This window comes from Arachis ipaensis, chromosome B06 (assembly GCF_000816755.2).
Source record: "Arachis ipaensis cultivar K30076 chromosome B06, Araip1.1, whole genome shotgun sequence".
Taxonomy (NCBI): domain Eukaryota; kingdom Viridiplantae; phylum Streptophyta; class Magnoliopsida; order Fabales; family Fabaceae; genus Arachis; species Arachis ipaensis.
In genome coordinates, this window is record NC_029790.2 from 60,197,621 (window position 1) to 60,208,879 (window position 11,259).

Here is an 11,259-nt window from a genome sequence, read left to right on the forward strand (position 1 = left end):
CGCATGAAGGTCACCATTATTGCTGTTCTGCTATTCTTCCCTTTAACTTGAGCGGTCTCTCAGCCATAAACACTCAACTTTGCTGCTCCCTAAAAGCGAAGAATGGGAGCAACCTCACACGTACAACAATTCATAATTCTAGCCCACACTCTCTCAGTCTCTACCATAACTATGCTTAGCTTCTGTCCTCTTAATTAACATTCAACTGCTTTTTAATTAGCTAGGTGTAGAGCCTTACCTTAAAGGCTTAAAGTATACCAAGTGCATTGGATCACTCAACTTTCGTTAAATTAAATTTGGTTTGACAGCAAAAAGTAAATAAATAAATAAAGATTTAGCTAACAATTTTTTATTTAAATAAATGAAATTAATTATTTATTCCATTAAATAAATTTTTTATTTTTACTGTTTTAAATATTTAAGCACCATTTTATTAATACAAAGAGTAAAATCAAGAACTACATGAAAGATATTAGTATGAATCTTAAGTTAATCATTTTAGTTAACATTTTGCTATTGGATCACCAATTAAGCGTCACGTGACACCTTGCATTTGAACAAGCCAGAGCTAGAGCGCCACGCCTCTAAGGGTCCATATCAATTCCCATGAGAGAGATGCCTTCAGGCACCGATATTATTATAACAGACAGAATTATGGATTGGAACTTTGAAATGAAGACACTTGAAGAGGGAGAGGTAATGGAGTGGAATGAAAGCACAAGATCCTTTGCTCCTCGTGCTGAGTCTTCACTAAGCTTCTTTCACAACTATAGCAGCAGTAGCAGCAACCCATCATATCCAGGTAAAACAAAAAAGAAAATAACAAAAACACTAGTCTTCTAATAATTGACTTTTATCATGTAATGTCATGTCATGTCATGTTGCATTTCTTTTGGTTCTTCCTAGGTTACCGTGTCTTGCACATGAATAGTAATAACTTGAATCCTACGCAACTGTGTTTACTACAAGAAATCGACCAGATCCCGATTGATTTAGCGACTCATAAACTAAGGAAATCTTGACAAAGCACATTTTTTGGATGAAAATTTCTCATTATCTTTTAACTTCTAAGTCAAAAAAATAATAGAGATATAGATTTTTTATTCTAAACTTTACTTTTTTCTTTTTTCTTTTTTCTTTTTTCTTTTTTGTTAAACTACGGTGACTGTTTTATATTGAGGTAACAATTAACATAATAAAACGTATCCAATTTAGGAAGCAGTTATTTTTGTTTGTCTTCATGTGAGGATGTTCGTTGATTAAGCAACAAGACCATCTTAATTACATTATTGTCTGGTTCAGGAAGTGAAGTGAAACAAGCAGCATTGGTGGAGACACCACAAGAGTCGCTTCATGCAATGGCGGAAGTAAAGTACGCGGGCCACCGCGAGAAGAAGAAGCGATTAACAAGCAGCCAGATTGACTTATTGGAGAGAAGCTTTCAGGAGGAGATAAAGTTGGACACTGACAGGAAGATGAAGCTTTCCAGGGAGCTTGGCCTCCAGCCTCGCCAAATTGCGGTTTGGTTCCAGAATAGGCGAACAAGGTGGAAGGCCAAGCAGCTTAAGCACTTGTACTTTGCCCTTAAACAAGAATTTGATCACATCTCCAATGAGAAGCACAAGCTTCAAGAAGAGGTAGTAGATCTTTGATTTCACTGCACTATCTCCCATTTGGTATAGAGGCATTACTAAGATACAAATCTACTTAGAGGATTAGATATAAAAATATGCAAAATATTTTTGCTCTTAAATCTTTTTCTTGTCTCTTTAAAATTATTTTTTGTTGAATAATATTCGTCTTTAATCTTTCTATTGTTTTGGAAGTCTGGCAGGTTATGATGTTGAAGGCAAGGCTAAGAGAGCAAGCATTTAGAGCACATGTATCTGGTGTTTACACAGACATGTCTGGGGCAGAAACAGTAGAAAGCACGTCAGAGATGTTGCATGGATCCAAGGGAATGATTAATAATAATAATAATAATAATAATAATAATAATAATAATAATAATAATAATAATAATAATAATAATCAGCAGATTGTAGATGGCTACAGCTGCTTTCTTGTGGAGGATCATCGTAACACTGTTCCACTGCCTCGATGGGCCGTTGCACCATATTGTCCCTAATGTTTTCGGACAGCTAATTAGTGTATGCATTAGTTAATCTCAGTCGGTATTGTTAAGTTCTATTTTCATATTTAAGTCATTATTATTTTGAGATTTAGTTTAATCTCAGTCAATATGAGATGTTGTAAAATATGGAGTATGGATCAATCTTGTGCATGTCATGATCCTTTTTTCTTTTTTAAATGAATTGGACTACATTTAATTCTAGACATTATAATATCACAAACTCATTCACATTATATATTCACACACACATGACATAACACTTAAAGAGTTCTTATGAACTACTTGGTCTCGCCAAATTTTAAACTCAAGTGCAGCGTATTAAGAGATACTATAATTTGCCACTTCAACTAAAGTTTCAACTGCATCTTATGAACTCCTTCATCAACCAAACTCGTGAAAAAAAAAATGAAAAGAAAACTTGTGCAAGGTAGTAGACCCAGATTCTATAGCGTAATGCAATGGGGTTTAATTTTATTTGCTAAGTTAACTAAAGAAAAGTAAAATCACAGTTAACTTCTCTAAAATTATTCAATATTTCGCATAACACTATTTCATTTGGAAGTTTATACATTGATTGGGTTGACCTACTCAATTTGACTAGCCACCATGTCTTCAGCTATGAAGCACGGATTCTCATGGTGCCAGCGTATCCGTGTCGGACGCGAATCCGACACCAACACGCGGTGGATACTTCAAACGAGCGTATCGGCAGCGTGTCTTCTTGCGGTGCAGAATTTTGGTGGAGCTGTCACGAATCCGAACGAGTCTGACTCGATTCAGATGTTCATGAGACGGATCTTTGATCTTTCTGCTAGACTGCAAATCTTCAATTGATTTTGTGATTTTATGGCCCGATTAACCAATTTTTTCTTTCTAATTTTAAAATTAAAACAAATCAAAATTTAAATTTAAAAATAAAATAATTAATAAATCAAAACCTAAATCTACTAACCGTTTGTCTTTGAAAGCTTACTTACTCACTAGTTTAAATTTTTTTTCAAATAGTTGCATAATTTTAAGATTTTTTTATGCAACTATATTTACTCTTATATTTACAATATAATATTTTATTAATTTAATATATTATTTAAATTTTAATTCACAACGTATCATATTTTATTAATTTAATATAGACTAAAAGACAAATAGGTCCCTAACCTTTTAAAATGGGGACATTTTCGTCCCTCAAGATTGAAAAATACATTTCGATCCCCCACGTTTTAAAACGGGAGACAATTATACCCTTCCGTCCGTTTTGGGCCAAAAACGGCAACGGACCCAGCTGACATGGAGGAGCACTGAATGACGTGGCCGTTACGCTCGCTGAGGTGGATTGGGACGAAATTTAAGTGGACAAATTAGTCCCTGAAGTGCCAAACGACGCCGTTGCCACCAGTGAACCCTATTTCATCCAAACGCAAGGTGGAAGTCATGGCCGCTGCTTGTGCGATCGTCCATGATGAGCGAGGGGGGTTCTTCATGCACAAGACCTGGACGGGGATCTTCATCCGCTGTTGCTAGAGCTTGTGATCGAGATGGGGTTGCGCCGAAGTGCTTCTGCGGCGTTTATGCCATTCTTTACAAGTCAAGAACAGCATCTAATCCCAATAGAATATTTTTTGGGTGTCCATTCTTCAAGGTGAGCAATTATTTTTATAGTTGTTGGATGAGAGTGTTCTGTGTCTAATTATGGTGTTATCTGAAAAATTGCTCCAGGTTAAAGAACGGTGTTGCCGGTATTTTGTGTGGCTTGATGAACACTTGAAAAAATTAGGGCCATGGAGTCTGAAGCATTGGGTGCTGTGGATGATGTTGGAGGTGTAGACATTGAAGATCATGTGGTGCGAAGTCAGGAATTGGAAGAAAAAATTCAACTGGTGCGAAGCTAGGAACTGGAGAAAAAAATGAAAGAGTTGGAGAGGAAACTGTTATGTATGGAGAAGGAGAAAAAATGAGTATGTGGCATATTGCTTTGATTAGTGTAGTTTTTGTTGTTGCTGTATGTATCTTAAAGTGGTGAGGATGATGAGTTGATGTACAATGTTGATGATGTAATGAAAATTGCCATTGTTGGCTATTCAATGAAAATTGCCATTGTTGAACAAAAAATAAGGTAGTAATTCTGTGAATCAACTATTATATAAGGTAGTAATTCTGCATATATTATGAGCAAAATATGAACAACAATGTATCTGTCTTAATCCAAAACATAAACAAGTTTGCCACAAAATAACAAAATATCTGGTTGGCATATAAACAAGTTTGCCAAACTACAATAAGTAGACAGTGTTGTTTAATTTATACTGAAGACTATGACAAAAAACAGAAATTCATTCAGTAGTGTTCAGTTCTTCTGATTCTTAGATCCAGGAGTTGGGATGAAATTCATTCCTATGGCCTCACTGCCAGCGACTTTGAAGGTCTCCTCTGATGTAGCGACACTGGCACTGGTGCTTTGAGTCTGGGTTGTATCTGGCGGTGGAGTTGCAGGTGGATTTGAAGGTGAATTTGCACTTGCTCGGGGCCTTCTGATTGTCTGCTTGGGTCTGAATTTGGAGGAAGTAGCTGGGGTTTTGGGTTGCCCCATTCTTGGCTGCTGGGATGGAGGCTTGAATGGAATTTGGACTGGAGCGGATGTTGTTGTTGCTGCAGCATTCTGGCTGATGACATGATTCTGCAAAAGTAACCGACTTATTCAGTTGTTCAAATGCATTGACATGAATAAAGTGATTGTGATTATGAGTGTATTATTTATGGTGGGGGATGCTTACTGTAGACCCTTCAGCTTCTCCATGGTCTCTTTGAACTCTGGTTCAGTGGTGCACCTAGCACAGTCCCATACGATGTCTCTAATGTGCATATCTTTGAACCTATTTATGAAGTTTTTCCACATGTGCATCACACAGTTCCGATGATGTGCTCTCGGGCATTACCTCCTTTAAGGCTGGTAGCAGACCCTGCCAACACATAATATTTCATACACACATATGCAGCAGTTTAAATTGCATTCAGTAATTTACAATAACTTCAATTACAAACACATATTTGCAGTATTCAAAATATCATTCACACCTATGCACTAATATCCATTGCAAACACATATATACACTAAATTCCATTTCAAACACATACATGCAGTGATTTAATATCCTACACCAATATGCAGAAATTTAATGTCTACCACATACATGCATTATATTAATATCCTACACTAATATATAGTAATTTAACATGATACACTAATATGCAGTGATGTAGAAGTCTGACCTTTTGTTGGTCGGACATAAAGTTCCAACCAAATTGATGTGCATCACCCAGATCTTCCTGAAGCAGTGTGAGGAACCATTTCCAGGATTCCTTCGTCTCCGATCTTGCAACTCCATATGCTACTACGTAGAATTGGTTATTGGCATCCTGTGCCACCGCTGACAGTAGTTGGCCTCCATGATATGTCTTCAAAAATGCTCCATCTAGATGGATGAAAGGCCTACACCCAGACTTAAAGCCTTGCTTACAACCCTCAAAGGAGATATATATTTTGTCAAAGACAGGTAGGGATTGAGGGATTGGGATCACATCAACTCTTGCAGTCGATCCCGGATTACTCTTAATGATCTCCATGGCATAGTCCCTAAGCTTCCCATACTGTTCCTTTTCATTTCCCATAATCCTCTCTTTGGCCTCTTTCACTGCCCTGTAGACCATCTTCGGATGCAACACTAGATTAAAGTCTTCTCTAAGAAACTCAATTGCCTCATTAGTAGTCATATGAGGTTGACTAGCCATTCTCTTCTCCACTTTTTTGCTGACCCAATTTCAGCTTCTCCATGGTCTCTTTGAACTCTGGTTCAGTGGTGCACCTAGCACAGTCCCATACGATGTCTCTAATGTGCATATCTTTGAACCTATTTATGAAGTTTTTCCACATGTGCATCACACAGTTCCGATGATGTGCTCTCGGGCATTACCTCCTTTAAGGCTGGTAGCAGACCCTGCCAACACATAATATTGCATACACATATATGCAGCAGTTTAAATTGCATTCAGTAATTTACAATAACTTCAATTACAAACACATATTTGCAGTATTCAAAATATCATTCACACCTATGCACTAATATCCATTGCAAACACATATATGCACTAAATTCCATTTCAAACACATACATGCAGTGATTTAATATCCTACACCAATGTGCAGAAATTTAATGTCTACCACATACATGCATTATATTAATATCCTACACTAATATGTAGTAATTTAACATGATACACTAATATGCAGTGATGTAGAAGTCTGACCTTTTGTTAGTCGGACATAAAGTTCCAACCAAATTGATGTGCATCACCCAGATCTTCCTGAAGCAGTGTGAGGAACCATTTCCAGGATTCCTTCGTCTCCGATCTTGCAACTCCATATGCTACTACGTAGAATTGGTTATTGGCATCCTGTGCCACTGCTGACAGTAGTTGGCCTCCATGATATGTCTTCAAAAATGCTCCATCTAGATGGATGAAAGGCCTACACCCAGACTTAAAGCCTTGCTTACAACCCTCAAAGGAGATATATATTTTGTCAAAGACAGGTAGGGATTGAGGGATTGGGATCACATCAACTCTTGCAGTCGATCCCGGATTACTCTTAATGATCTCCATGGCATAGTCCCTAAGCTTCCCATACTGTTCCTTTTCATTTCCCATAATCCTCTCTTTGGCCTCTTTCACTGCCCTGTAGACCATCTTCGGATGCAACACTAGATTAAAGTCTTCTCTAAGAAACTCAATTGCCTCATTAGTAGTCATATGAGGTTGACTAGCCATTCTCTTCTCCACTTTCTTGCTGACCCAGTGTTGATCAGCTGCATTGCTGCCCAGGTCTCTAGCACATGTATGCTCTGCCTTGTAAGTCTTTACCTGATAACATAACAATGTTTTGTTGTAGGATAGATGTGCTAGCCATGGACATTCTTCACCTCTGCAGCCAACCCTCACCCTTTCTTTATCATTTTTGATCCACAGCAGTTCAGAAATGAACGAAATGAACATGTCTTTTACCACTTCTTTGAACCCATCAATTGTTGCAAACTTTGTTCCTATCTCGAACCTACCCTCCCCCTCTTCATTGTCTTCATTGAAAACTGGAAACTCATGCTTTTCTCCCTCATCCTCTGAAGACACTGGTGTGTGGAGTTCCTCTGATGCATACTCATAAATCGGATCATCATCATCTGAAACCTCCTCACTCACATAGAGTCCAATTGGAGGCAGATCCCTGGGTTGCACATTAGGAACAGGTTCTTCAGCATCTACAGCAGGCCTACTTCTTTGTTGATTTGCATTAGGCCCATTCCTTCTGGGCTTCGGAGCAGGCCTGGTCTTTTTGGGCTTTTCTCTTGGCCCAGTTTTTTTGGGCTTGGCTGTTCCTCTGGTCTTCATAGTAGGCCCATCACCTTTGGCAGCACTACCCCTTGCACTCCTTACTCTACCTCTGTTTTTAACTCCACTTGACTCTGCCCCTGTCCCTTCTTTCACACTGCTATTTGTCTTTGGCAGAACCTTCTCCTTTCCTTTCACACTTCTTTTTTTCCTCATCCTATCACCGTCTTCATCAACATTGGAATAATCCTCATCCGAAACAGTCTCTGAGTCACTCGGAGGAGGTTTATACATTTCATCCTCCTCACTTTCTTGCCCATCAGCTTCTGTGGATGGTGATGGTTGGAGCTTTCTCATGATGCTGTCCACATCAATTGGGTCATCAAACTCTTCCACCCCTGCTTCTGCCGCAGTAGCTTCATCCACTATCTCTGGCTCATCAACTTGATGGTCGAAGTAAATGTAGAATTCATCCGTCGTTGAATTCTTCATCTTATTCTCTCGGAGTTCATTGATGCCTGCATCTCCTCTCAGAATGTGCAGTCCACCCTCAAGATCACTGCTAGTTGGGTCAAACCAATATACTGTCCTATATGATGCATACCCCAAACCCTTGAACAATGTCACCAAATCCCCAAAATTCACAAAGTCTAAGTCCATCTTCGGAAATTTTTCAACTTTCCCACCAGTATACTCAAGAGTTCCATTGGGATTTCTAGCAAAACGGCCTCCGTGGTGAAAAACAGGTACCACATACATATCATCCATCTGCATTGTCCACAGGTAGATAAACCAGAGATTAAACTCTACCTAATCAAAATTTCTAAATCAGTTAACTTCACATACATTTTCCTCATTCTTTTACCCCAAAACAAAAAAAAAAAAAAATCTGCAGTCCCCCCATAACCCAACCCCATGCATTCTCAGTTAAACAACACACAAACTCTTCATTATCACCCTTACCTCTGTAGATGATGGCAGCTTTCTCTCCACGCAAAGCTTGCCTAACCTTCAACACCAACCACCTCGACTGACCACACCACCGCTTTCAACTGTAGGAAGTCGTTCTTTTTTTGGAGGAAGAAGGGCGTTTCTATTCTGGTAGGGTTTTCTGTAATATATGGAGTAAGGGTTGGGTGTTATGGGGAATGCGAAGCTTCAAATATGGGGGATGGTGGCAACGGCGTCGTTTGGCACTTCAGGGACTAATTTGTCCACTTAAATTTCGTCCCAATCCACCTCAGCGAGCGTAACGGCCACGTCATTCAGTGCCCCTCCATGTCAGCTGGGTCCGTTGCCGTTTTTGGCCCAAAACGGACGGAAGGGTATAATTGTCTCCCGTTTTGAAACGAAATGTATTTTTCAATCTTGAGGGACGAAAATGTCCCCGTTTTAAAAGGTCAGGGACCTATTTGTCTTTTAGTCTTTAATATATTATTTAAATTTTAATTCACAACGTATTGCGTATCGTATAGGTGCTTCCTAGGTCTTTAGCTAAAGTCTAAAGCAATAATAACCTTGGGTCTGATTTCAGTCATTTCACAGAGCCTAATAATCCGTAAACCCATAGCTATGACCGCAACTGTAAGCGATAATAATAGAACAGACCTTAAAATACAGAGCAAATATGCAATAACCTTACTTAAATTTAAAGAAAAATAACAAATATAGAGGTAGTTTCGAGTAAAACATAACGATAGAATGGGTTGGGTAATCCACTCAATTACAAGTTACTCAAGTTTCAAGATTACGTTTGATCAAATAGTATGATAATAAACGATTAATGAAGAAAGCAAATACAGTATCACTACAGAAGCTTCAAAACAACTCTATTTAAACGGTATCCAAAAAGGTACAAAACTAGAAACTCAGCGTTTGCCACCTCCTCCACCAAGTTTGGGACCTTTCGGTGCAGCAACCTTTGTAACATGGCCTTTGCCCTGTGCCTTTTGTTGCTTAGCCGATACCTCTGCCTTCATAGCCTTTTTCTCATCTTTTGTCTTCTTGATCCTCTCTTTAATTTCACTGCATAGCATCATTGAAATAGATATCATATAAGATTAATGTCAATGGGCATACTAGAGCACAGAGGGATAAAGAGTGACCGATTACACACCGAAGAGCAGCTTCCCTTGCTGCATCTCTAACTTCAGGCTTCTCGGTTCTTCTCTTCTGGATAACTTCCAAGGTAGCACCAACAATTGACCTAGAGTATGGCTTCTTGGTAGCACGACGCTTCTTCTTCACAGCTTCTTGAGCAATGTCCTATACATCACAAAAAGCACAGAATCTTCTAAGGAGGTTCATTAATTATGATTCCGAATTACAAGTTCATCTTGGATGTTTTATTTCATTTAATCGTTTGCATCAGAAAATTTAAATTAGAAAACCACCTTTTTGTGTTGCTTCCTATACATGGCAGTCCATGTGAGCTTTGATGGCTTCAAACGATTGTGGAAATACCTTTTGCATTTCGAGTTTGAAAACAGAAAGACCTGTTCAATCAACATCATAAAGAACAGCACATTCAGCTAAATAAAGCAGCAACATATAGCAACAAGATTAAATCAGAATCACAAAATCACCTGAGAATCACCACGAACGAATCTGATGCCCTTCCCAGGGTAGATCTTCGCGCCACTAAAGCGGCAAAGTTCCGTCCTAATATGACAATAACAAGTATTTAATATCAATAAGCTTATTGAAACTAAAATACTCAAAATGGTTACTCTTTTACTAAAATAAAATGTTAAGCACCAGCTATTTTGAGCAGTTTAAACAAATAGATATCTTTCGAAGTTTGAAAACTCAAGGCAATTTCGCAGCACCTACTAAAACCATTTCTTTGAAAAGAAATTGAAAGTCCTAGCAAGAACCAAAAAGCAATCTCTGAAAAATCTAACCATCGCAGGGACTTTTTTACGTTATTGCAAAGAAGTATACATATCAGCCAAGAGAAAAAAGATGGCGCAAATTCATAATAAATTCATAATAAATATAAGTCGTTCTCTCGTTCTTACTGTGTTAAAATAATAATTTTTGAGCTCGGAGAAGCTCATCCATCACAGAAGATAGAACTATACACATAGATTATAGATCAGTGAAAAGGAGCTAATCGGAGAAGGAGAAGAAGAAGAAGAAGAAGTAGAAGAAGAACATAGAAGGAACGTACTTGAGGACCATCGCTGTCGCTGCTGGTGGTTTGGCTGCTCAATGGCCGTCCTCTGCTTAAAAAATTAAAACCCTAATCGGAGAAGCTATCTATATTCTTTTTTTTTCTGGTTTTGGTCAGGAACTGAACAACAACCGGGCCCAAACCCAAACAAAAATGAAACCCATTCTGAACCCAAAAACCCGACCCGACATTGAACCCCTCTTCCCCCGCGCGCTCGCTGAAATCTTTCCCCTCCTCCATGGCTGGCTTCTTCAACGGGCCACGAATTTTTTGGACAGACCACTATCTATTCTCCATAAACCATTAAGCCACTTCACTAAATATAAACCACATTAAGTTAGCCCGGCCCATGTATCTACCTGTTAAGTTGCGGTGTTTTATTTTTCGGCCACAAAATGTTAGTAAACAAAAAGAATAGTATAACACACTACCAAAAATTGTAAATCCAAATAGTCAAATACTAGTGTGGTCGAAGCATTGACGTAATGGAAACTCATTTGCCTCGTGAACAGCTATATCCGGGTTCAAATTCTAGCCATGACTAGAAAGTTGATATATTAGAAAAGAAAAGAGA

General features: G+C 38.6%; 2 protein-coding genes across 2 annotated transcripts; one reads left to right on the forward strand and one right to left on the reverse strand.

Annotated features, from left to right (window-relative positions):
- LOC107646902 (homeobox-leucine zipper protein ATHB-22-like) lies at nt 655–2,128 on the forward strand. Its single transcript, XM_021105528.1, has 4 exons — nt 655–802; nt 1,303–1,637; nt 1,835–1,921; nt 2,039–2,128. Exons 1-4 carry the CDS (start codon nt 655–657, stop codon nt 2,126–2,128), a joined length of 660 nt encoding a protein of 219 aa, XP_020961187.1.
- Nucleotides 9,137–10,826, reverse strand: LOC107648772 (60S ribosomal protein L24). The gene is made up of 5 exons (XM_016352593.2): nt 10,683–10,826; nt 10,096–10,171; nt 9,904–10,005; nt 9,627–9,775; nt 9,137–9,535 (listed from the first exon to the last, which is right to left on the reverse strand). The coding sequence occupies exons 1-5, from the start codon at nt 10,691–10,693 to the stop codon at nt 9,379–9,381; spliced, it is 495 nt and encodes a 164-aa protein (XP_016208079.1). The 5' UTR covers nt 10,694–10,826; the 3' UTR covers nt 9,137–9,378.

Coding starts and splice junctions, on each gene's coding strand:
- LOC107646902 (XM_021105528.1), top strand. CDS start 655: ATGGATTGGAACTTTGAAATGAAGACACTTGAAGAGGGAGAGGTAATG. Junction 803..1,302: donor CAGCAACCCATCATATCCAG/GTAAAACAAAAA, acceptor TGTCTGGTTCAG/GAAGTGAAGTGAAACAAGCA. Junction 1,922..2,038: donor ACATGTCTGGGGCAGAAACA/GTAGAAAGCACG, acceptor AATAATCAGCAG/ATTGTAGATGGCTACAGCTG.
- LOC107648772 (XM_016352593.2), bottom strand. Junction 10,006..10,095: donor TCGTTCGTGGTGATTCTCAG/GTGATTTTGTGA, acceptor TTGATTGAACAG/GTCTTTCTGTTTTCAAACTC. Junction 9,536..9,626: donor GCAAGGGAAGCTGCTCTTCG/GTGTGTAATCGG, acceptor GATGCTATGCAG/TGAAATTAAAGAGAGGATCA.